Below are 26215 nucleotides of genomic sequence, written 5' to 3'. Positions count from 1 at the left end.
ATGGTAGTGCTTGCTTTGGCAGCACATATACTAAAAATGGAAACGGTAAATATATATATATATACCAATGAAGAAGAAATTAAAGCAATTATTGGGAATTATTTGGCTCAATTATATGCCAGTAATACCAAGAATATAAGTGAAAAAATGCTTCAAATTACTATTATTTAAAGAAATGTACATTGCATCTACTCTGAGATACCACTTCATATCAATCAGATTTGAATAACATGAATAACATGACAGAAAGGAAAAAGATGACAGAAAAAGAGACACTAATACACTGTTGGTGGAATTGTGAACTGCCCCAACCGTTCTGGAAGAAAAGTTTGGAACTATGTCCAAAGGTCCATAAATCTGTTCATATCCTCCAAACCAGCAACACTACTACAAAAACAGAATGTCAGAAGCTAGATATATACCAATATCTCACACCCTATTGTAAGAATTGGAATAATATTTCGACCCAGATATATATTTTATAAAGTTTATTAAGAAGGGTAGACAATCATTCCTAAGTTTAAAGATAATTTAAGGGTTGTGATTTAAAATCTAAATTAATTGGTTGCCAGGGAAAAAAAATCTCAAAATAAAATACCCAAGTCAGTCTGGAAATGTATTGAAATTTTTAATTAATATAGAGGAAAGGATTTAAGGAGAAAGAGGGAAGAGGGTATAGGATTTTTTTACTTGGCCTGTGCCAGGGGGAGTTCAACATCTCTGCCACTAGGTCTCTGAAGGAGATTAGAGGCTTCTAATAGGATCAAGTTTGGAAAGTAAAGGAGGGAAAACTCAGCCAGAAACTCACCACTGAACCAGACAAAAGCTGTAGCCACGCCAAGATGCTGAAAGGCCCAGCACGCTGCCACCAGCCACCTCTCTTTCGCCAAAGGTACTGGAGAGAGGAAGTGATGCGAAATATATAGACCTTTTACTCTTGTGTCTTCTCTAAATTTTCACATCTACCAATCACATCAGAGGCTTTTCTCCAGGACTGTCCACTCTTTAGTTCTCATCTTCTTTGATTAGATTATATCTTTTGAGTTACTTAACACTTCTTTGTTAAGTTCAAGTTTAGTTACTTGACCTTTTTGTGATTAATTTAACCTTTATAGTTACTTAACACTTTTTTGTATTAAGATCTTAAAATAGACTTAGCTTAAAGTTCTAGCTTCACCCTAAAGTAAGAACTAAGTACCTTCATTGTTCAATCAGGAGATTACAATTTCATCTTCTCCATAAAGTAAGATCTAAGTAGGGTGGAGTAATTTAAAGTTCACATAAGTAACCTGACCATGTGATCCCTAGCCTGCCAGTCTCTTTCACTCTTTCCTCTTTCCCCCCTCACCTGCCTACTCTGTTCCTGACTTTTTCCTTCTTCATTTTCTTCTTGATTCTCCCCCAATTCCCTCTCAATTCTCCTGCTCAGAAGCCCAAAACCTTGACCTTTATTGATGCACAGCATGTTGATCAAAGCAAAACCTGGTGCAACTGTGGTAAATCAGGAATGTTTGACAGACAGATCAAGCTACTGAAGGAGGGGGAGGGGATAAAACTTCCTTGACACACTATATCAAGATAAGATCAAAAGGGACACATGATTTAGATATAAAGAGTAATACCATGACTAAATTGGGGGAATACGGAATAGTTTATCTGGCAGGCCTTTGGAGAAAGGAAAAATTTATGACCAAATAAGAAATAGAGTACTATTAGATATAAAATGAATAATGTTGATTATATTACATTTAAAGGCTTTTGTACAAACAAAACTATAATATTACCAAGCTTAAAAGGGAAACAAAAAACTGGGGAAATTTTTAGAACAAATTTCTCCAGTAAAGGTCTAATTTCTCAAATTTATAGAGAATTAAGTCAAACTTATAAGAATATAAGCCATTCTATAACTGAAAAATGGTTAAAGGATATAAATAAGCAATTTTCAGATGAAGAAATCAAACTATCAATAATCATATGAAAAAATGTTCTAAATCACTCATGAGAGGGAAGAGCCAAGATGGCAACAAAGTAGCAGGGAAATTCTGAAACTGTTCTGATGAATATCCTTCCAAAATTATCTTTAAAAAACATCTCAAAAGGACAGGAGTCAAAGCAGAACAAGGCAAGGGGGCTCTCCCACTGAACTCAATGGAAAAAGTAGGCAGGGAAAGTGAATTTCCATAGTATAAGGGAGAACTGGAGGCAAAACTGCACAAGGAAAAGCACGGGCTGACCACCCACCCCCACCTACCATGCCAGATGCAGAATTAGGACCTAGAAAACTTCAGTATCCTAGGACAGGGGCTACACCAACTAAAGAACACTTCAGACCCACTCCTGAAAGTTCCAGGTATAAAAATGGAGATTTGAACCCCAGACTTCAATTCCCAGGAGTCCTTGGCCGCTTCCCAAAATGCCTTATAACCTCACCTGAATTCCCACCTGAGCCAAGAACAGAAATTGTATTTAGGTTGACTCTCCACCTACTTTGGGTCTCTCTCTCCCTGCTTCTGCTTCCAAACACACGTGTCTCTCAAGATGTTGTGTAAGTGAAATTGAATGGGCCTTTTGGCCCTCCTAGGCACGTGCTTTCTTATTTTGTATTTTTTCTTTATTTCTTAATCTTTAATAAACCTCATAAAAATATAATACTTTTAGCAGAGAAACTAAATTTTTAATTTTTACACAGGTCTTCCTTGGCAATAAGATTTGGAACTCCAACACATTGGGCACACTTCTGCCTCCCCTGCAGTAGCCCCATCAGCAGTGAAAATAGCCCCTGGGCAAAACACTTTTAACCAAGACCTAGGCAACTTCAAGATCCCCAGAAGATGGATACCACAGACCCACCCCTGGCAATCCCAAGCCCTGAAGGTGAGGTTCAGAACTCCATAGCCCTGAATACACTTGAGCCTCTGAGGTGACTGAGAAGATAGCTCCAGAGCAAAACCCTGCATGCCAGAAACTAAGGCAGAAATGGCTAGTAACTTTCAGATCTCCCAGGCCTCAAGTGGGAAAATGGGTAAACAGCAGCAAAAATAGCACTTGACCCTCAAATTTTTCTACAAGAAAAAGGGCAAAAAACCAGAAGCAACAGGAGTAGGTGAGAAACAAGCAAACACACGCAAACTGCCCCCAAAAAAGAAAAAAATGGAATTTGGTCTCAAACTCTGGAAGATCTCAAAAAGGAGTTAAAAAATCAAATGGCAGGTTAAAGAAAAATGGGAAAAAGAAATTAAAGTAATGCAAAAAGAAAATAACAGCTTAAATCACTCGCTCATCATTAGAGAAATGCAAATTAAAACAACACTGAGGTACCACCTCACACTTATCAGATTATCTAATATGGCAGTAAAGGAAAAGTGATCAATGTTGGAAGAAGTGTGGCAAAATTGGGACACATGCATTATAGATGGAGTTGTGAACTGATCCAACCATTCTGGAGGGCAATTTGGAACTATTGTCCAAAGAGCCATGAAACTGTGCATACCCTTGTTCTGGTTATACCACTACTGGGTCTATATCCCAAAAAGATCATAAAAAAGGAGAAAGTTGTACTTGTACAAAAATATTTCTAGCTGCTCTTTTTGTAGGAGTAAAGAATTGGAAATTATGGGGATGTCCATCAATTGGGGAATGGCTTAACAAATTGTGGTTCATGTTGGTGATAGAATACTATTGGTGCTATAAGAAATGATAAGGAAGATAATTTCAGAAAAAGCTGGGAAGATCTGCAGGAACTGATCAGAGTGAAATAAGCAGAATTGGGAGAACATTGTACGCAGTAACAGTAATATTGTACAATGATTATCTGTGAATCTGTGTTGGCTACTCTCAGCAAAGCAATGATCTGGGACAATCCTAAAAGACTTAAGATGGGGAATGTTCTCAACCTCCAGAGAAAAAGCTGTTAAGAGTCATCTTTCCCTTCAGTGTAGCTTCAGTTTTTTATTTGGGGATTTTGGTTATGTATGAGTGTGCTCTTACAGTGATGATCAATATGGAAGTGTTTTGCATGATGATAAAAATAAAATTTTTTTAAATGCCACTACTAATTCTGTATTCCAAAGATATCAAAGAAAAAGTATATATATATATATATATATATATACATATATATATATATGCATATATATATATACATATACATAAACATATAAATATATATATTTATACCAGCTCTTTCTGTGGTGTCAAAGAATTGGAATTTCCAATTCTTTGACACCACAGAAATCCAATCAGGTGGAGAATGGCTAAACAAGTTTGTATATGATTGTGATGATGAACTGGTTTCAGATGGTTTCAAAAAAATCTGGCAAGACTTATATGAACTGATGATGTAAAGTGAAGTTAAAAAAACTAAGAGATCATTATGTGCAGTAATAGCAATATTATAACAATGATCAATTGTGGAAAAAAAAAACTACTCTACTCAATTCATGACAATTCCAAAGGACCAGTGATGAGAGCAAGAGAACTAATGAATTCTGAAAACAGATTGAAACATGCTTTTTTCACTTTAGTTTTATTTTTTCTTTTTTTAACATGACTAATATGGAAATGTTTTGTAGGATTTCATGTGTATAATTGATGTAAATTTTTTTAAGCCCTTATCTTCTGACTTAGAATACTAAATTCCAAGTTTCAGTTTGGGGTTCCAATTCTAAGGCAGAAGAGTGCTAAGAGGTAGGCAACTGGGGTTAAGTGATTTACCCAGGATCAAATAGCTAGGAAGTGTCTGAGGCCAAATTTGAACCCAGGACCTCCCATCTTTAGGCCTGGTTGTCTAGTCACTGAGTCACCTAGCTGCCCCCTAATTGATATCATAAAGCTTGCCTTCTCAATGGATGGGGAAGGGATAAGAGGAAGAGAATTTGAAACTCTACATAAAAAAAAAAAGAATTAAATGTTTTAAATAATTATTTTAAAAAGAGAGGCACACTTTGAACATGGAGACTCAGGCAGAGTTAAAACGATGGTAATTCCTTTATTTACTTTTCCAGGAAAAGCCTGTCATCCATAGAAGCAACTTGCTTTTGTGTTCTAGTTTCATTTATATCAGAAATATTAATTTTTATGATTCAACTCATCCAATAACATGTCAACTCATTGATAATTAAACAAAGATCTCATGTTTAATGCCATTAGAGAAGTTAGTTTTATAGCAAAATATAGTAAAATGAAAAATAGTAAAATTCTCAGCACCCTCTTTTTTTGCAACTCTGCTAACACTGAAAAAAACAAAAACAAACGTACAGCACATTTGACACCCCAAGTCTTTCACCTCTTTGTCAGAGAGTAGCAAGCCTCATCATTTGTCTTCTGAATTCATGGTTGGTCACTGCATTGATCCTTTGCCTGGAGCCCAATCATGGGTTCTTATCCTTTTTTTAATTTTAAACCACTTTTTTATCATCATTTTCTGTGGTTAGTTTGCTTTACTTAATAATAATCCCTCCTTTAATATATCCTCCTTCTTATTGCACCCTCTCCGATTCCCTGTTGAGTGACATATATTTCTGAACCCAAAAGAATGCATATTCTTTCTTTTGATCAATTTAGATAAAAGTGAAATTTAAGTGTTGCTTACTCCTTCCACCTTTTCCTCCTTGTTTGTATGAACTTTCACATGAACACTGTGAGAACTCGCCAGGATCAGAAATGGGAGGACCTCTATTCCACCTGTACTTAAGACTGCTTTAGGGCAGAAAACTCCTTGTTAAACAAAGAAAGTACTTGGATCCATGTTTATGGTGGGGCAAGGAGTTCTTTGAGCCAGGCCTGTTTTTAGAATTGATACAATGAATAGATACCTAAAAGGGTCCAGCAAGTTTTCTCTTGATGAGATTACTTGACTCAGCTGTGTTTTCTCTAGTTCAGACTTACTGAGGAGATTTGGTCAACCCAGCAGCATTTTTTCTGATTCAGACTTACTGAGGAGATTGGTCAACTTAGCAGGAATTTAGATGGGCAGTCTTTTGGAAAGCGTCTACAGTGATTGGTAGATGTAGGGACTTAGGGGAGGTGACATGGGAGAAAAGCCCCTATTTAAGAAAAAGCAGAAGTTCTTGAGGAGATATCCTTTTGGAGAAAGCCATTTTGGAGGATCTCTGATGAGGACCGCTTGGGAAGAATCTCTTGAGAGAGGCCTTTTGGAACAGTCTCTGGCTGGAAGGCTCTCTGGTGAAGTCAGCTGAGATGGAGCTGGCCTGATGTCACTAGAATCCTTGTTTAGTCAGACCTTGTGGTGAGTGTTAAAAAACTGACTGATTTCTCTCTTAAGGCTCCTGTCTAGGCCATATTGGCTTGAGGCCCTTCATACTTATTCCTTTCTTACTCTCTCTCTCTTTCTTTGATTACTCATTGTATTATTCATTAAAAATCTCTATAAAACCCAGTTGACTTGGGTATTTGAATAATTGGGAATATTTCCCTGGCGACCACCTTATATTTGATTTAAAACCAAGACACTGTAGTGAAACATATTTTCTGCGGTCAAATTTACTCACCCTCTCTTATATCTATCACAATTTATATCCTCCACTATTTTAATCACTACAGTTTAAGACCTCAACCATTTTAAATCTCACAACACCCCAATTATACAAGATAATTTTCCCCATCCTTCCTCTGCTTCTTTCTCCCCTAGTCTATTCATCTTCCATTTGCTTTTCATTCTCATTTCAAGTTCATCAAAAGTTAATAGAACTACTCCCAGGTCTTCTGTCTAAATAAACTCCTTCTATGGCCCAAGATGATGACAGTGTTACAAATTCATCAACGCTGAATACCTTTGAATCCAATGATTATGAGGCCAATTAAGGATGAACACAGGGACTGGTAAACTATCAACAAATGGCCTCAAACATTTTGGTAAAACATTAGGCTAGGTTCTCAGATGAAGAGGAAGAGTAGGACCTAGAACTAGGGGAAATCTGAGAAGAAAAAATATGGAAAATCATTTGTGCGATGAGGTTCACCAACCTCAATTAGAAAACAAATGAGCTACTTATAAGTTTGGCATCCTAGTAAAAGGGGTAGATAACTTCATGGTGGGACATGAGAGGAGTTAGGAGTAAGGGATCCTCCAAGACCCAAATCAAAAGGTCCCTCCTCCATATGAGCTTCTCAGAACCCACTGGAAGTGGTCTCTGTCCTGTGGACCAACATAGCATGTGGCTCTTCTTACTACTTGCTCTTTCATATTCTGCCTTGTAGTAAAGGTGTTTGAATTGAAATTCCCTCCTACTAAGAAAGCTTCTCAAAAGCAAGGCTCTAATTACAAAACGGCCTGGAAACTCATGGCAAAATGTATATAATGGCTGGATGTCCCAGAAGAGCAGAGATTTCCTCTTTGCATTCCTCATCATACCTGGCACAGGTTAGGCACATAGTAGGCTAAGCAAGACATTTCCCAAATGATTATGATAAGCAGCATAAGAAGATCACTCACCTCTAAGGTTTCTAGAGCAGTGGGACAATACATAGGTAAAGTATCATATAAATCATTATATTTTCATGAAGATATTAAAAACGAATATCATGTACAGAATTGTATTGGAAATGCAGGAAAACCACATAACTCATAATCATAGAGATAATACTTGAACCTGAAACTATCCAAAATAACTCTCAAAGTCCTGCAGGCCCCCTACAATTTGATCAGATTGTCTGAACACCTACTACTATGGGAGTTTGGAAAGAAGTACAACAGAGGTAAGGTACAAGAAACAATTCTGAAGCACCAAGTCCTGAAAGAAGGTTGATGGCAGATTAGGGTGAGGGGTGAATTGAAGAGCTTTGGGTTAGCAAGAAGACTTTGAATGGGGAAGGGTACCAAGGTATATCTACTTTAATTTTACATCCAACTCTGTCTTTTCCCATTATCTCTCCATCCCTCTTTCTCATCAATCAAGGAATTTGCCAAATCCCTATAGGCCAAATCTTCATCTTCACACAAGGTAAATAAGGTTGTTATTAGAGCTAGGGAGATGGAAGAGATCCTTTGGAAAAGTTCTTCACAAGTTTGAAATCCCAACTTTGGTGAAAAAGTTTAAGAAATTAGTCCTATGTAGATGTATACGATCTGGAGACAGACAAAAAGCAAAGCCCAACCTACCTCAACTTCTTGGACTGAATTCAGTTCTTTCATCCTAACCACCACTCTCTCTCCACCAAGTGAGATCTCAAAAACAGGTATTCTATCTTCACTGGGATGTGGCTCAGCTCATTTGACATTTTGTCTGGTGAATATTCTGAGTCAGCCTTAAGATCAAGTGCTATCTCTTGCACATCCATAAAGTTGGAATATTTCCCCAAAACACTATAAGCCTTCCTCATTCTGATTCCTCTTAAGAATGTTTAACCCATTTCTATAGTGGCACAAAAGCACCCCCTGCTGGTGAACATGGCACAAACAACATTCTCAGGAAATTCTAGGTCTCTCTTCCACATTGCTGGGGTAAGGGACACTGCCCTCCCATGATCTGGAAAATCTGCAAGAAAATTCTCTTCCTTCATATCAGAGAAGTCATCTTGAATTTTTTTTCCTTTTATGGGGTGTTTACAGTACCTTATTGTAAAATTTGGGTTATTTGTTCATGGATTGTATGTAGGTCACTGTTATTTCTATTTCACTGCATTTCTAGTCTTTTGTGTCTTCTTTCATGTTCTTTTTACAAACTTTTTACTTAAATTTTTTAAAGCTGTGAATGTTTATAGTATTAAAAGATAAAATAAGTTGATATTACATAATACCATATATGTATTTAATGCATTTCTGAATTTTTTAACTTTTTCTGTCATGTTGGCCTCCATGTATCCATGACTTCTGCAAAACTCCCCCAAAATTCCCATTTCTTATGCAGATCTATGAAACTGCAATGGGAAAAATTGTGATGAGAAAAGGAAAGTCCAAGAGCTTTACAAATAATAATAATAGGGAGATAGGGGAAAAAAACTTTACTAGTACTGAAGAGAAGTGCTCTTAGAGAACAATCCATCTGAAAGATCTGGAGGGCTTACCAACAATGTAAATAATAATGGGATCAACAGGAAGCTCTGGCAATAAAAAAAAAAGAAAGAAAAGATAGTGTGATCTTTGGCTACACTAAAGTGTCCAGAATGCCAATACTCTTCCCTGGTCAAGCCACAACTAGGGCACCATAGAGTACTCTATACATTTCTAGGTAAGACATTTTAACTAGGGAGAGGGACAAACAAGGAGTCCAAGAGGAGACCTAGATATGAAGGGCCTCATACACCTGCCATATGACTAACCTTTTAAGAGGTTTATCCTGGAAAAAGAATATAATCATTCTTTTCAAGAAATTGAAGAACATTTGGCATTTCAGTGCTCCCAGGAGTTTAGCATATCACCTGTATACCATGGTGTTAATTTTAAACTTATTCAGTTTAATAAAAATGGCAAAAACATAAGTAGTGCATAGAAGTTGCAGAGGCAGATTTAGGCTTGACATAAGATAAAAATTCTGAGCAATGAGTTATACAAAAATAGAATGGAGCAGCTCAGGAGGTAGCAAGTTACCTTCAACTTTCATGTGCTTGCTAAATATTCACTTGTTTGGGATGTTTCATGGGAAATATTTGGTTAGAAATAGGTACAGATGGCCTCTGAGGTTTCTTCCCAAACTGTGATTCTGTTTTCCCATTGAAGAAAAGGGAATAATACCTACAAGCCTAACCCACAGGGTTGCTATAATGGGGGGAAAAAAAAGAAAGAAAGAATTTCAAAAAAATAAGTTAGCAGCACGCCACAGTTTATTGTTAATAGAACATCAGAACTGCCACATCAGGTCAGCCCCATTTCCCAGCCTGGGCACATGCTCTTCTCAATGATGCCCCCTCGATGTTGAGGGAGGTCCTCCAAAAAATGTATTTTCTTTAATGACACAACAGACCTATCTTCCATGCATTTATCTAAGCTATTCCTGATCCTCAATTACATGAGGACCACTCACAGACAGTAACAAATTCCTTTAGCTTACTCTGTGTTGTACTATAGGACACTTGCTTTTTAATCCCTCCATTCTAGCTTTAAAAGGGGTCTACTTTTCTGATAGCTCTAGGGAAGAATTTCATGGTTACCTTTCACAATTTTTAGATTTCAACTGCCATATTTTTAACCTGGCTCTCACCTGAAGAACCCTCTTTATTATGTCAAATCTATAATCTTCTCTGGTTCTCTCAAGTCTTTCTCAAGCTATAATAACAAGAAATAGAAGATACTATGTGCAGACAAATCCATTTTCTCCCAGAGCTGAATGATATGTTGGTTGTTTTCAATACTATCCAGGGCAGTGCTCTTCACTTGGTTGACCTTTTTGGCTCCAGCAGTATTCTAAGCTAATTATGTCAGGGAACAGTCTCCAACAACTTACAGATCTCTTTCCTAGGTCATGAATGGAATGGCTGGCTGGGAAACCAATTCTAGATAGTTTGGATCACTGTCACCCAGATCTCCTGCCTTATACTTGCCCCCATGGAAGTACACCTGTGATTTCTGCCTGCTCCCAGCAAATGTGCCTACTATTTGCCTTAGGCTGGTTTGGCATTTCAGTGCTCCCAGGAGTTTTATCATATCACCTGTACACCACAGTGTTAACAAAATGTGAGCCAAACTGCAGTTCCTGCTTGCTACCTACTAGCTTGTGAGAACAGATCCTCCCTGCATGTGCCCACAGAGGGGCCAACTGAGAACAGCTCTGGAAGGCTCCTTTCTAAAGAAAAAGCAGAACACTGAACTTCAGTGGAGTTGACCATGCTCAATCTGACAGGCACACATACACCAGAATTACCAACTGCCACTGGTAATTATGTAAACTCCATCTTATCAACCCTGCCATCCCCTGCAACCACTGAATAACTAGGTCAGCTGCTTGGTTGTGGCATCAAAAGGCTGGATCATGGCTCCCAAGTCTACCATTGTCCTTTTGACTAAAATTACAAATGTGTAAGAAATTTGTTAGGAAAGTTGTAAAGGAAGAAGAGATAACATCAGACCTCAATTTCCTTCCAGTGTCAAGTATTTAGGAAGAAAGTGACAAGTTATGGTCTCCATTTCCAACATGAAAATTCTCCAGAGACTTTTCTGCTTACTGAACTGGACCCAATAGTCATCACTTGGTTAGGTAACTATCTCCAAGACTAATGACCTCCAACTTCTAGATGAGGAAAAAAAAATTAGCTACTCAGGAAATGAAAGAGGCATTCCTGACCCACACACACTTCATAAAGTGTCCCAAATTGGCATGTTGGGCTAAACTCCACAGCACCCAAGTAGCAGAGATTATCTTGGTCTTTTTATCTTCTCTGCTGATTATGGGTAACAATTCCTATTGATTCATTTGACCAAATTGTTCCTGTCCCCCATAACTTACACAAGCACCAATGCTTGAGTAAAAGTTGAATAAGATGCAAAGCCCAAGAACAAAATCATTTTAGTCAATTTACCTACTACTGCTCCCTCAAGCTGTCCCATTATTTATTTCCTCCTTTAAGTCCCTCCTGACTTGCTAGCCTTCTACCTACTAGAAGTGTTAACTGCTCAGTGAGATGACATAGGTTTTGTGTGGTTCTATCCTCATGTCATGAGTGATGCTGCTCATTCAGGAGGCAGATGGGGTGAATCAAGAGCCTAGAAATTTTAGCTGACCTCATCTTCATTAGGACAGGTTTGAAAAATGAGTTTTCAGGTCTCTAGGGATCCTTGTTTGACTTCTAAATCAAAGAGCTGTATTGGGCATATTGCCCTATGCTCTAAGGTACTACACAAAGAAAACTGTAGTGAAACCTCATGACCATGTGTAGGGTCAGTAGACCAGGCTTTCTTCCCTAATTCCTGCTTACACAATCTCTCAATCTTGCCACAGAGGGCAACAGAGCCCTTCCAAAGAGAAACAGCTTTATTAAACAACCTCAAAAATGCAACATTTGCACTCATGTCCAGTCATGGCTGATGGGAAGGTCTGACTACCAGCCCAGCTGTCATCTGACTGGCTTAGCTGGTATCTCATTAAAGAAGCCACTGCTTCTTACTGATGTCACCTTTGATTTGTTTTGATCTTGGTAAGAGGGGGGAGAAGCTTTCTCCTCTCTGAGAAGCAGAGCTCCTAATTCCACCTGGTAATAACACCTATGAAATGTGTGAAACCCAGTGTTATAGCCATCTGCTGCATTAAGGGGGACTGAGAACAGGGGAAGAGGGGGGAAAGGGGATGGCTTGGAAGCCAAAACCTGCTGATCCCAGATGATGGTATTGCATTTGCTGAACAGTATGGTTACCTAGCCCACTGGCTCTAAAAGACTCAAATGCCTAGCCTTGATGATTGAGCAGGCAAACAAGGACGATAGTCTCAAAGGAAGTCTTCAAGAAGGCAGGCAACATCACAAAGCAATCTGTGTGCCTGCCGGCTTGTTGGAAGGCAGCCATCACAGAAAATGAGAGTTAGAGATATTACACAGGCATCTTCAAGGAGCTGGCGGCAATCGCTGTAGGAAGAAGAAAGAAAGCACAGTCAAGACTCAGCCAAGGGGGCAACTGGGTAGCTCAGTGGATCTAGGCCCAGAGACAGGAGGTTCTAGGTTCAAATTTGACCTCAGACACTTCCCTGTGTGACCCTGGGAAAGTTATTTGACCCCCATTGCCTAGCCTTTACACAGTATTGATTCTAAGATGGAAGGTAAGGATGCCAAGAGAAATTAAGGAACTTTTGCTCTACAGTTCAGGAAAGAAAGGTAAGAGAAGGTCAAGGACTCAGGAGTCATAAGGTATTAAAACTCTTAGAAGACATCAAGTCCATGATATAAAGGATCAAGGATGCCAGAAGAACCTATATCCTTTTCTTTACTCACAAGTCTAACTAAACTTAAGCATCTCTTGGACACCAGATTTCAAGATATGTGGCAAAAAGAGCTCTCCTACAAAGCCAGCTTTAGTTCTGCTTTTCTGCATAAGAGTAAGGTGGGTTCATCAGTCAGCTGACATAGGACATTGGAAAAACTCAAAAACAAGAGATTCAAGCTAATATGGTATGTAATCATAACAATTCTGTTCTCTTAGGGCTTCCTCTGATTTAGTGCTCAGTCAACAGGTCCTACTTATTCTCTGATTCCATAAAAAACAACAGCCCATCTCTCAGAATGAATATAAAGGTTCTCTGTCTGTAGAATAGCTCTTTCTTAATGATTCACTAGTTGCTGAAACTTTTATTTTAAAGCTAATATATATATATAAAAGTGTCATTATTATCTCCATTTTACAAATGAAGAAACTGAAACAAAGAATTTAAGTGATTTGCCAGGACCATAAAGCTAGTTAAGTGTCTGAGGCTAGATTTGAATTCAGGTCTTCCTGACTCCAGCCCACTTAATATATACAAAACAATTTCTCTTTCCCTAAAAGATCTCCTCATCTCCTTCTGACTTCACTAATTCTGTCAATGGTACCTATTCACCTATATTCAAACTTCTTTTTTTGGTTCAACATCCAAAAATGATATCTTATAAAAGTGAGCATAACCCAAGGCTCTATCTGGGCTGCCTTCTCTCTCTTCCTCTTGATGATATATATCATCAATTCCCAGGGTTTCAAGTATCAACATTAGACAGGTGACTCCCAGACTATCCAAACCTAGTTTCTACTAAGCTCTAGTCATATATGATTAAGAACTATTTATTGTGTTATTTCCAAATAGATAGCCCATAGGTATCTCAGATTCAACCTATCCAAAACAAAACTCATAATCTTTTCCCCAAATCCACCATAGTTTCAATTTTCCCTATTTCTATCTAATAGATCTTGAGACCAAACCCCCTCTCCAATTCCTACCAAGACCAAAGTGCACCACCCCTTCCCCTTTCCCCAGCACCTGCCCAAGCCTGGGACAGAAATTGCCACAACAGTAAAATCTGGCAGGACACAAGATCTCCCTGTCAGGTCCAGACAAATGACCTCCTGCATCACTGGCCATTAGGCCTGAGAACTTACCACCCCCAGAGACCGCCGATTCCCAACTCTCTTAGAGCTATCCAATCACCTGGACACAAGTACCCCAACTTTGCCCAATAGAGGCAATCCAGATTACCCAATCTCTGACCACCACCCTGCAAAAGATTCCCCCCTTCTCCACCCCAGTAGAGACCCTTAGCCATCTACAGGTTTCAGGCTCCCCCGTTGCTCTCTCTTCCTTCCTCCCTCCCCACCCCCACTGCCCCTTCCCACAGTAAAGCCTCTCTACATTACTCAACTCTCTGTCTCATTAGTCTCGGGTCAGACCTGACGTCAGCCAGGTCTGACACTATCAAAGGCACTAACCTACTTCCCTTCATCAAATTCTAAACCTTGGCTTTATACTCCTCCTTCTCACCCCAACATGTGCAATTAGCAGCCAAAATGCTATCAGTTCTGCCTCCAGTCTACTCAGTCTGCCTCAGCATCTACTAGTTAACACTAACTCACATGACCACCACCCTCATTCAGTACTTCTCTCCTGACTGCTGCAATATTTTAATCAGTTTCCCTGCTTCCCCTCTCTCTGCTCTTCAAATCATCCATCCCACAGACACCACAATACTAGTCCTAAAAAGCTCAGTTCTGACCATGTCACTCCCATGCTCAGAAAGCTCCAATGCTTCCCAGTCGCCAGAGAAAAATACAAACACCTCAGTTTAACACTTAAAGCACATACTTCTCAATCAGGCTCCAGGTTACCTTTGCTCACCTTCACCTCAGAATTCCTGGCTTCTTCCAAAGCTCAGCTCAAGTACCACTTCCTACATTAGGTCTTTCTGGATCCTATACAGCTAAACTACAAATGCACCTGCCCATCCCCTGAAACTTCCTGGTATTTACAAAAATGTGTACACATTATTTCAACAGAGAGAAGTCAACTTCCTTGGGGGCAGGGAATGTTTCATTCTTGCATCCCTAAGATCTAGCATAGTGCCTAACACAAAGTAGGTCTGATAGTGCCAAAATCCTTCCCTATTTCAGAATGGCTTCTCATTGATGGTCTTAAAGAAAGGGAAGGGTGCTGCTTTCTATCACAACTAATGCCAGGTAGCAGTCTGCCAACTTCTGCCCCAAAAGGAATTTCAGAAGAATGCCTATGAAAAGTTGAAGTCATCCAACAACCACCAGCTACACCTTCAGTACCTACTAATTAAGCTCAGCTCATAATCAAACCAGGCACAGAACCCTAAAATGGATAATGCCCAAATGAACCAAGTTGCCTACAAGTATGTTCAAGATTAAAGCAAAATTCGTTTTTTCCTGATGCCATCAAACTATGGAGAGTCTTCCTGAGCTCCATCTGTGAACCAGAATATTTTATATCAAAAGCTCATATTAGGGATAGCTGGTTGGCTCCGTGGATTGAGAGCCAGGCATGAAGATAGGAGTTTCTAGATTTAAATCTATCCTCAGACACTTCCTAGCTGTGTGACCCTGGGCAAGTCACTTAACCCCCATTGCCCAGCCCTTACCATTCTTCTGCCTTTGAATCAATATTTAGTACTGATTCTAAGAGAAGGTACAAGGTTTAAAAAAAAAATCACATAGTAGTGTGAGATCAAATAAAGGTCCTGGTAGCAAAATCCTCAGAAGTAGCAAGAAGCAACAAAACTGCAGTAAACACAAGAGAAACAGAAGAATGAATCTCACAGACAGCTGGGCAACAGATTATCATGTTTGAAGATCAAGAAGAAACTCAATTATGGTGTGTATAGGGGTATAATGTGCAATAAATGAGAAGAAGGGTTTTTAAAGTCAGATAGAAAAGTACTTTTTTTAAACCCTTACCTTCCATCTTAGAATCAATACTGTGTAGAAAGAGCAATAAGGGCTAGGCAATGGGGGTTAAGTGACTTGCTCAGGGTCACCCACAGCTAGGAAGTGTCTGAGGCCACATTTGAACTAAGGACCGCCTATCTCCAGACCTGGATCTCTATCCCGAGCCAACTACCTGCTCCCAGAGAGAAATTCTTTCAATGTTAACCTTTTAGATTTTTTTTTCCTTTGTTTATTCTATGTTTAATTTTTTTTTTTGAAAACCCTTACCTTCCATCTTGGAGTCAATACTGTGTATTGGCTCCAAGGCAGAAGAGTGGTAAGGGCTAGGCAATGGGGTTCAAGTGACTTGCCCAGGGTCACACAGCTAGGAAGTGGCTGAGGCCAGATTTGAACCTAGGACCTCCCATCTCTAGGACTGGCTCTTAATCCACTGAGCTACCCAGCTGCCCCCTATTCTATGTTTAATTTTTAAAAAGCATTGTTGTCTAAATCTGTGCAAACTCCTCACCTGCAATGCTACTGGGAAAAGAATATTTTCAGCAATCTTCCTCTATAGCTGCTGAGTGATAAATTAGATAAATGGAAAGACTATCCCACTAGTCTTATCAGGCAAGTCTATGCCCTCTGCTTCACATGGGACTCCCTTCCTCACTGGTAAGACTCACCTGTGGGGTAGAAGGCAGAGCCTGAGAGGTGGACTCCTCTAGAGAGGCAGCTCCTGTTCCCATTGGACTCAATGTAGTGACACGACTGGGTTGACCTCGAAGAGTTACTGTAATGGTGGTTGGGGCCTTCAAGCCTTAGAGGAAAAAAGGATGTAAGTTTTTATTATAATCACTACCTTGAAAGGAATCTTTCCAGTACCACTTCCTTTTTCCTCATTAGTTTCTTTCTATCCATTTATCCAGCTCAACTGTATCTAACTAGTCAAAGTTCAGAAAAAAAAAACAGCGTTAAACAGCCTGTGTCTCATGACCTCCTTAAAGTAGCACCACTAGTCCAAGCTCCTATCCAATTCAAAAATCGCCTCTCCATTATCTTTGACATAGCTTCACTCAATTTCTGTTTCAATACTACTAGCAATGGAAAATATACTCCCTTACAAAGCAGCTCATTCTATTTGGGCACAGTTCTAACTGTTCCTTATAAATATGATAGATTATACCTGCCTCCCTTAAAATTTCTTTCTTCCCAAGTCTGCATTCTAAGTTACACAAAAATCCATGGAGCCTAATCAGTTGGAAGTTCCCTTCCTAATTCTCTTGTGTTTCAGTTTAAAGTCATGTCTCATCCATGTAACATGATCAGGCAGGCTACAGAGTTGAGATTACCCAATTTGTCACTCCCACAAGTCCCCATGAGACTCACCTGCTGCTTGATTAGAAATCTGAGCCAGGCCAGGGAGGCTACTGGCCAACTTGGCGAGGCCCCCATTGGTCAGCAGTTGGTGGATGGCTGTAGGCTTCCCACCAGGAGTGGCACCCAAGGAGGAGAGAGTGGTGGCCACAGGAATGGTTCGAACAATGGTGCCAGTGCCTGTGGTGATAGCACCCAGGCCCTGCATAGGGGTTGGCAACTTCACACTGCTGGCCTGTGGGATATATAAGCCCAGGTATTAAAAAGCTATATCATTTCATGACAATTCTTTTAGTTTTTGAGAACCACATAGGATTGAAGGAATGGATGAGGGAAGCCCTAATAACAATTGTTAGTTTATACTCCTCAAGGTCCGTTAGCTGGGCAGGATAAGGAACTATCCAAACTTACACATTTAATAGCTGTGTGCCCTTGAGCAAATCATTTAACTTGCCTCAGTTTCCTCATCTGTAAAATGGGGAAAATAAAGAGATCTACCTCCCAGAGAAGTTGTGAGACCAAATGAAATAATTTTAAAGTGCTTGGTACAAAATAAACACTACATAAACATTTATTATTGTTGTTGTTATTATTGACCCCAATCCCAATTTGGCTGTGACTACCTCTCCCTAATCTGCCTATCCAAGGACAATGCAGATCTCTGGACTGCTGACCACTTACCTGTGTGGCTGGCCCTGGGGAAGCACTAGCTGGGAGGGTAGGAGTTTTGCTACTGATATCTTGTAGGCTGAAGCTGAGACCCTGAAGAAGGCTGCTGGCAGATGTGGACCCTGGGAAGAGAGGATCACTATCAATACAATAGGCTTAGCCACCCTTATCCTTTAGCCCAAAGAAGGCTTCCCATCTCTTTATCTTTCAACTAATATGCAATTGTTTGCTGGTTTGAACCCTTACTTAGAATTGGCATTCAATTATCTTCCTACTTCTCTCTGAAGACTCATGTGGTACATAGCAAAAATGTTGGGGTGCTATAATAAGGATACCCACTTACTCTAAACTTGTCTTCCAATTAATCTACTTTGAGATAGGACCTTTAAAGGTTCTCCCTGACCTGATTCATACTCTTGCCAAAAGATTTTCTGCTACCAACCTCAGCCTAGAAGAATAGAGAGAAGACTTGACAGAAGAATCCCAGTGGTATGTCAAGGCCACAAAAGTGCCTAGCCTATACAAGTGGACCTTCTTTAAGGAGAAGACAAAAAGGTACATGGTCTTGCTAGTACCTAGTATTTGAGTCATGTCTCTGATTCCATTCTTCATGCACAAAAATGTTTATTAGAAGGGAATGGAAGGGAGGGGGCATGTAGGTAGCTCAATGGATAGACAGAAAGGCCTGGAGACAGGTCCCGAGTTTAGATTTGGCCTCACATTTCCTAGATATGTGACTCTGGACAAGTCACTTAACCCCCCCATTGCCTAGCCCTTACTCCTCTTATACATAGTATTAATTCTAAAATAAAAAAAAAAGAAGGGAATAGAACCTGTAGCCCAAAAAAATTCCACACATGGTACAACTGTAGACTGAGGTCACCTACAGAAAGAGGCTGAATAAAAATTCCTTACCATGAATAAAAGTTTGGCTAATTCCTAACATCAACACCATGCAAACCCTACATCTAAAAGCTAGGTCAAAAAAGATCCCTCTCACATGAAACCACCATCTTCCTCCCTGCCCAGTAGCACATCAAAAAGCAAAAGAAGTCAAGGTGGGACAAAATACCTGGGAGTGTGCTGCCAGGGGAGGCTGCCACGCAATGACCACCACTAGCCACCAAGCGGCTCTGCAGAGTGTGGAAGGCACTAGGAGCAGTACTGTTGGGAATAATGGAGGAAGAAGCTGGGCTCACTGACACTGTTTCAGAAGCCACACTTGATCTGGAGAGACAAGAAAAGAGTTCAAAAACTGTTCCAAATTTCAACAGGCAGACTGATGGAGACTGACTGTGGGGATAGCCAAGTATAAAGAAGAGATCAGGGGAGGCACAGGAAAGAACATCAGAGAAAGAACTCTGGCCTCCTGACTCTCAACTTCCAAAAATTGCCACCTATATCCTAAGCCAAATTCTACTAATAGGGAAGGAATAAAGCCAAGTATAGAAATCAGTAAGATATAAGGGAGACTGATATTTCTTTCTGGGGGCCATTAGAACAAGGATGAGTAATGGTGGTAGAGTTGAAGATCCTCAGACAAAAAGTGGCTCCCCTTTTCATGGATACAAATAGAAAATGGCCTACCCCTCAAGGAAATGCCTCCTGGAAGTAACCTAAGAGAAAACAAATTTGCATGCCTAAGGTCACAGTTTATGTGATCTATCAGGAAGAGATGAAAAGAAATTGCATTAATAGAAAACAAAGCCAAGCAGACTCACTTGGCTGTGGTGAGCAGCCCTGTTAGCTCCTTGGCACCTACAGCAGCTTGCCCACGAGTCACAGTAATGGGTTTTCCTCCTGAAAATGAACAACAGCTTTTAGACACATTGACTTCTCACATCTGTTTCTGCCTATACCTCACAAAATTATGGAGCACTAAGAAAATACAATAAACCTGGTCTGGCCTCACTATTCCCAGGCTAAATTGAGCTATGCCCTACTGATAAAGATCTCTGGACTGAGAATCAAAAGACCTAGTTTCAAGTTCCAATTCTACCCTTTACTATGTAACCATGAATGATTCAATTCAAACGGCATTTATCAAGCACATACTTGGTGCTCGATACTAATAGGTACTAGGGGTAAAAAATAAAAAATGAAAGTCTCGAGGAAGAAAAGACCTCAAGGAATTTACATTCTAAAAACGGGAATCAATTTATATGATACAAAATATGTACAAAGCAATTTTGGGAATTAGGGCAGAGGACACTAACAACAGGGGGATGAGGAAAAGGCCTCATAAAGGAAGACAAAAAAAATTCCAAGAGACAAAGGGAGAACATTCTAAGCATGGGGGAGAACCTGAGCAAAGGCATGAAAAAGGGAAATAGCATTTCACAGTTCAGGAATGGCAAACTACCAGTTTGACTGATAAAAATGAGTATGGGGAAGTAATATGAAGTCAGTCTAGAAGAGATAGGTTTTGAAGGGCTGTAAATGTCAAATAAAGTCCATTTTATCCAAGGAGTCACAAAATATTCTTAAGCAAAAGAAGGACATAGTCAAATTTGAGCTTTAGAAATATCAACTTAGCGATTAGTCATTTCTCCTCTCTGGGTTTCAGTTTCTATAATTATAAAATAAGGGAGTGAAACCAGGTTTTCTCTAAAAATCCATTATCTAATGGTCTATGACTCCAATATCAGATCACTGGTCCCTGTCTGGTTTCTTCCCACATGTATTTCAATGTCTGCTTCTACTACAGGCTCCTTTGTGGGTTGGAATGAAGACTAGACCCCAAAGCAGTAGCCACAAACTAGCAGGTCTAAGCTCTCTGTGAGTATTCAATTAGTGCAATAACAGCTTCTCTAGTCACTTACCCTCCGTTGTTCCTCCTTGGGATGGGAGACTTGGTCCACTAGCTCCATCACCATGAGAGACAATGGTCACTTTGATTTTAGCTCGCTTAGAAGACTTGCTACCTGGAGGGGGGCTAGGAGGATGCTGACGCTTCAGCTGGCCCCGAAGGTCTTCTTTATCAGCTTCCTCAGTTTGGTCTGAGGAAATGGGAACTAAAAAGTGAGGAAAATCAGTCTGAGGCCTTCTCCATCCCAGGAAGGCCCAACAGGCATTGCCTCAAAGAGGCACACAAACATGCATCCCACACATACGTACTACTCAAACCAAATGATCATCCCTTGTCCAAAGCCTTGAACCCAAGATGCTTCCAAAGTCAACTCTGTCTTCAGCCACCTCACCTTAGACTCTTCCCCACAATAGCAACCTAACCCTAAAAGCCCTGTCCTGAATGATGTGACTACATTCCTAATCACCCTGATCCCAGCCCTGGAGAATGAAGAGGTCCAGAAAAAAAAAAAGGAGTTAATTTCTCCCTACCATGGCTGGGTCCAGCAAGAGAATATTAAGGTGACAAGGAGAATAGGTAGTGTTTCCTAGTCTATGAAATAGTTCTGTCCATCTCTGATTCCATTTGTCCCTCAAATCACAAACCTAAAGTTCTCTTAGGGATATTAAACACTGAAGAGAACACAGCAAGGCAGAGAAATGTGTAGGACCAGTATACATGAGGACCACAGAGCATAAGGTCATTAACCCTGTCCATCAAGAGGAGGAGGGCCATCCTCCTCTAAATATTATAATTTCCATGGAACAATGAGTTTTGCCTAGTACCATAAAATCTGGGGCATTTTCTTTGTCAAATGTAGGAGACCTAAAAGGAATTCCACTGAAGAAAAAACTGCTGATTCTTTTCTTGTCCTCAGGCTAAGGGAGTTCCAATATGGAACCCAAAGCTCTTGCTCTAAAGCAACCAGGGTAACAGCAAACCATGCAACCTGCTTCAGAGATCGCTTCTCTCTAGCATACAAACCAGCCTCTCTTCAATGATTGGTGAATAGATCCAAATCAAACTAATCCACAAGGACGGCCAAGCCTTCTTTGTTCTCCTCTCTCCAAAGCACCCTTCTCATAGGCTTCTCCAGACTGGCTCACCTCTAGGCATGTTGCCAACTTTTCAGGGGAACTGTCCCACCCAATCCCTTCCCATTCAAGCACAAAGGGCAGTACAGTTGCTCCCATGAGGGCAGGATCCTGGCCTGGAGCCATAAGTGATTCCTCCTCATCACCATCACAGCACAATCAGAGCTGGAAGGATCATTCAAGACCTGAATGCACTGGCTCAATCAGGAATGGAAAAGAAGTGGAGGTAGAAAAGGAAAAATTTTGTAAAAGCTTTGAAGCTTGCAAATGGTTTCCATCCTTTAATGGTCATGATGGGGGCAAGAAAGGCACACACAGAGGCACACAACTTACAGAAAAATAGGCTTTTCTATATATGCAAAGGGGGCAGACAAAAAGGTCATGCAGAGAAATCAAGAAAGTAAGAACATGGAGGAACAAAGAAAATTAAGCAGAGAGAGAATAAAAAAATAGAAGGAAAAAGAACAAGAGAAATACAGCATGATAAAGGTCAAAGGGTCCCACAGAGGCAAATCCATTGAGAAAGAAGTAGGAAGATGGAAAGGAGGGCACAAAGATGGAAGGAATAAGAAAGGAGATTTTAAAAAGAGAGAGAAATGAGAGGAAAAGCTAGAGCAAAAATTCAATCTAATTCCACTAAATACCTATTTAGCACCTACTTTGTGCAAGGTATCATGCTGGGCTATCTATGTGAGAGAGGGAAGTTGTGAGCAGATGCAGAGGAAGCAAGAGACAAGCAGGCAAGAGAAAGATACTCACCAAAGAGACAGGAGGAGGTGCCGGGAGGAAGAGTTTTCCTCACCAGCATGTTTTGTTTCAGAAAAGCAGCAAACTGCGCTGGAATGAATCAGAAAGAATTACAGAATCATAGCCGGTCAAGGGAGACAGGGAGGGGAGAGGGAGCCAGGAAGGGGCCTGAAGATGTCTCATTACTTCTTGCTGACTGAAACCATCACTAATGGGATTCTGAAGTTACTGCTCTTACTCATGACCAACTGGGCACTAAACAAAAGGGAGGACAACTCCATTCTGATTCCATGCCTAACCAATATCATAACAGTATGACTATTAGCAAGAAAATCTCTAAATATTCCCTAAATTGCCATACCCTATTTGATGATCCAAATGGTAGTAATGGCTAACATCTCACCCTTTCCCTTTTCAAAAAAAAAAAACAAAATAAAATACCACTTAATGGTAACTCCATTCCAACTACAAAGCACCAGGCAGACATAGAATACAAAAACACTATCACATAAACCTGAGGGGCAAACATATACATGCATGCACACACATATGCACACACCTGTGCAGCACACACATGCGCGCACATACACACACGCACACACATGCAAACACACACATATACAGAGCTTTCTCTTCATTCTTGTTAGCTTTATTTTTCTAGAGTACCTTGAAGGAGTCTAGGGTTTGAGTTCTGACCATTAAGCACCAGATTAAGAGGGCACATAAATAGATGAGATAACCGTGTTTGAAAGGCAGCCTGAGTTCCATATAGTAAGGGCAGAAAATAACTGAAGAACTCAGCCCCCTAGAAAATTCTGAACATGTTAGGTGTTCTTGGATAAACAATCAATTCCCATAATACCAGCTCCTATGTGGGCTAAACCAAAGCCAGAATATCAGCATAAAATTATTAGCTGTCCTTAAGCAATTTCTTCTCTGACACCTCCCTTCTTCTTCTCCCTTCACTGATTCTTTACAGTGCCCATATTATCCAAAGCTTCTAATTTCAATCAGATTTCAAAATTCCCCAAACCAAATGTGCAGCAAGGACAGTGATAAATCCTTCCCAAAAGAAATCTCTGTTGAGTTTAGCATGGAAATCATGACTGTAAAGTCACAGAACAAAGAGCCCAGTGAAATCTGAATATCTTCAAGCCTCACCTTTTGAGAAGCCACTTTCAATAGGAAATGACTCAGGGAAGCAAAACTGTACATAGAAAGAGCAAGGATACAGCTTTCCCTGCTGACAATTAAAATATGAAGTTCAGCACCCTAAGATCCCTGCCATCAACAAAGCAAAGCAAGGAAGATTGTCCTTCCACACTTTCCATTCACAACCCAGTAGGCTGGCCCTTCATGACTTCCTTTCATTTCATTTCAAGGCTACCCCTGATATTTAACCTGTTTTAGAAATGAGCGCACACCAATAGCTTCCAGATCATGTTCACTAGGGAAGGTTGGGGGGGCCAATTATTTAAGTTCTAAGTTCTAAGGCACAACTACAAAAGAAAAGGGAAGGAAACCTCATTTTGGCATTAGATGTGGGAATCTGTACCTTGAGCTTGTTTATGGGTCAAGACAGCTTCTGTCCGTTGTACGTGTCTCTTCAATAACTGAGCAGTACCAATTTGGCTAGACTTCTGGACAGAGGTCACTGTTGCCATTTTGGTCTTGGGACTAGAGGTGGGGCTGCTAGACACACTTGATAGATCCTGAATGGAGTTAGAGAGATAAAGAAATCAGATACCTCCTAGTTGTGTGACCCTGGGCAAGTCACTTGACCACCATTGTCTAGCCCTTACCATTCTTCTGCCTTGGAACTGCTACTTAGTAATGATTCTAATACAGAAGGTCTTTTTTTTTAAAGAAAGAAAAAGAAAAACATGTCATCTGGACTATAATTTATTTCAATAACAAGCAATAGTTTTAGGTATTTGAGAGATATAAAGACAGAAGCATGAAAATTTCATGAGATTCCTTGTTCTTACAAGCAGGAATTTTTCTTTTACAAATATGTAAAACCTGAACCACTGAGAGATTCAAGAAACAGGAGTAAAGGTTAGGAAGGAACCCAGTAGTCACAGAATACCAACCCTTCATTTTATATATGAGGAAACTAATGTCTCAGCATTTAGGTAACTTGTCCAAGATAATATAGTTCCTAAGTAGTGAAGCCATGATTTGAACCAGGTCCTCCAACTTCAATCCAGTGTTCTTTCCACTAAAGCACTTTGCTGAGAACCAAACTTAGAAGTTCTAACTCTCTATCAACATGCTCCCTGCTCAATGTCCCCATAAACAAACATATTAGCCTTAAGTTGAATTACCTCAGAACCAGAAGGTGAGGCAGGAAGCTTAGCAGCAGGAGAAGTAGGCCTGCTTCCCCTTTCAGGAAGTTCAAAAGCCAGGTCCCGGCGGGCTGAGTCACGTGGCTTCTTCTTCTTCTCAGCGTCCTGATCCCGGGGCTCTGAGCCACTATGACCCTCAGCACGAGTGAGCACACCAGTCAGGAAGTCTGCAATCTCATCCTGGTTCAAATAGGAAGTGACTATGCATCAGCATCAATCAGTGTTACCCTAGGGTACAATCTCAAGGACATTTTCAAGCCAGTATCAACTTTGCCCTGTTTTTGATATTAAGATGAGCTGGGGGTTTTTCCCTCCCATATGAAGCCTAACACAATCTCCTCAGTTGGTCTACAAATAAATACTAAAACCAGGTAATAGGACCCCTGAGGGACACCTGAAACTCACAATACTCTACCACTTTTATCCATCTGCTTTATTATTCTTCTCCGAGTTATTTTTTCTCCTCTTCTTTCTTCTTCCTTGACTATGCCTTGTATTTCACAACAGACCCCACAGAAAAAACTTAGTATTGTAAAAAAAAAAAAGTTTCTGGACCCTCAACTGAACCAACCCCCCAAAATATGATGACAAGGACAAAAGAAAAGCTCAAGGCAACTATATTTACCTGGACACATCTGTCTACCATGCTCTGAGTCAGGCCTTCAGATTTCTTCTTTGCTTTGCTTATCCTAAGAGAAAGGAAAAAAGAAATTATGTGAAAATATGATTCAATTAAAAAAAGAATTATTTGGATTTTTAGAGTCAATTTATTTTCCAAGCACAAGAAGTATAAATTAGGAAAAAATGAATAAATCTCTCTAAAAGACATACAAAGGGGACAGGTAGGTGGCTCAGTGGATTGAGAGTCAGGCCCAGAGATGGCAGATCCTGGGTTTAAATATGGCCTCAGACACTTCCTAGCTGTATGACTCTGGGCAAGTCACTTCACACCCATTGCCTAGCCCTTACCACTCTTCTGCCTTGGAACCTATACAAAGTGTTGACTCCAAGATGGAAGGTAAGGATTTTGATAAATAAATAAATAAATAAAAATTAAAGACATACAAAATACTAGAAGTGAAAGAAACCTCAGATATCATCAAGTCCAACACCCTCAATTTAGAGGAGGAAACTGAAACCCAGAATGGTGAAATAATGAAGCGTAGTAAATGGAAGAACTAGTTCTAAACCAGAATTCCTAATTCCTAACCAAGTGCTCTGTCTATTCACAATTCCACACTGCCTCCTAATATGTTTATCATAGAATTGAGAGCTAGAAGGGATCTTTAGCACTCCTCCAGTCTACTCATTACCCAGTTATTTTTCAGTCATGCTTGACTCT

At 40.0% G+C, this 26215-nt stretch overlaps 1 protein-coding gene across 11 annotated transcripts in view; it reads right to left on the bottom strand.

Annotated features, from left to right (window-relative positions):
* Positions 1–9758: 9758 nt before the first annotated feature.
* Positions 9759–26215, bottom strand: part of KANSL3 (KAT8 regulatory NSL complex subunit 3) — a 39174-nt gene continuing 22717 nt past the window's right edge. For 5 of the 11 annotated variants that reach the window (XM_007475895.3, XM_007475896.3, XM_016426529.2 and 2 more), the window contains exons 12-22: positions 25499–25562; positions 24853–25053; positions 24081–24237; positions 22538–22615; positions 20659–20850; positions 19558–19636; positions 18909–19063; positions 17849–17958; positions 17180–17402; positions 16477–16610; positions 9759–12510 (exon numbers count right to left, since the gene is read on the bottom strand). In XM_007475895.3, the coding sequence (XP_007475957.1) occupies positions 12490–12510; positions 16477–16610; positions 17180–17402; positions 17849–17958; positions 18909–19063; positions 19558–19636; positions 20659–20850; positions 22538–22615; positions 24081–24237; positions 24853–25053; positions 25499–25562 (1414 nt within the window). In that variant the 3' untranslated portion in view covers positions 9759–12489. The remainder of the gene's footprint in view (positions 12511–16476; positions 16611–17179; positions 17403–17848; positions 17959–18908; positions 19064–19557; positions 19637–20658; positions 20851–22537; positions 22616–24080; positions 24238–24852; positions 25054–25498; positions 25563–26215) is intronic. The other 6 variants (XM_007475897.3, XM_056813074.1, XM_001370469.5 and 3 more) reach the window with 3 other exon arrangements.

This window comes from Monodelphis domestica, chromosome 1 (genome assembly GCF_027887165.1).
Source record: "Monodelphis domestica isolate mMonDom1 chromosome 1, mMonDom1.pri, whole genome shotgun sequence".
NCBI classification, from domain to species: Eukaryota; Metazoa; Chordata; class Mammalia; order Didelphimorphia; family Didelphidae; genus Monodelphis; species Monodelphis domestica.
The sequence above is the reverse complement of the archived record's forward strand: the minus strand, read 5'-3'. Positions and strand labels throughout refer to the sequence as shown.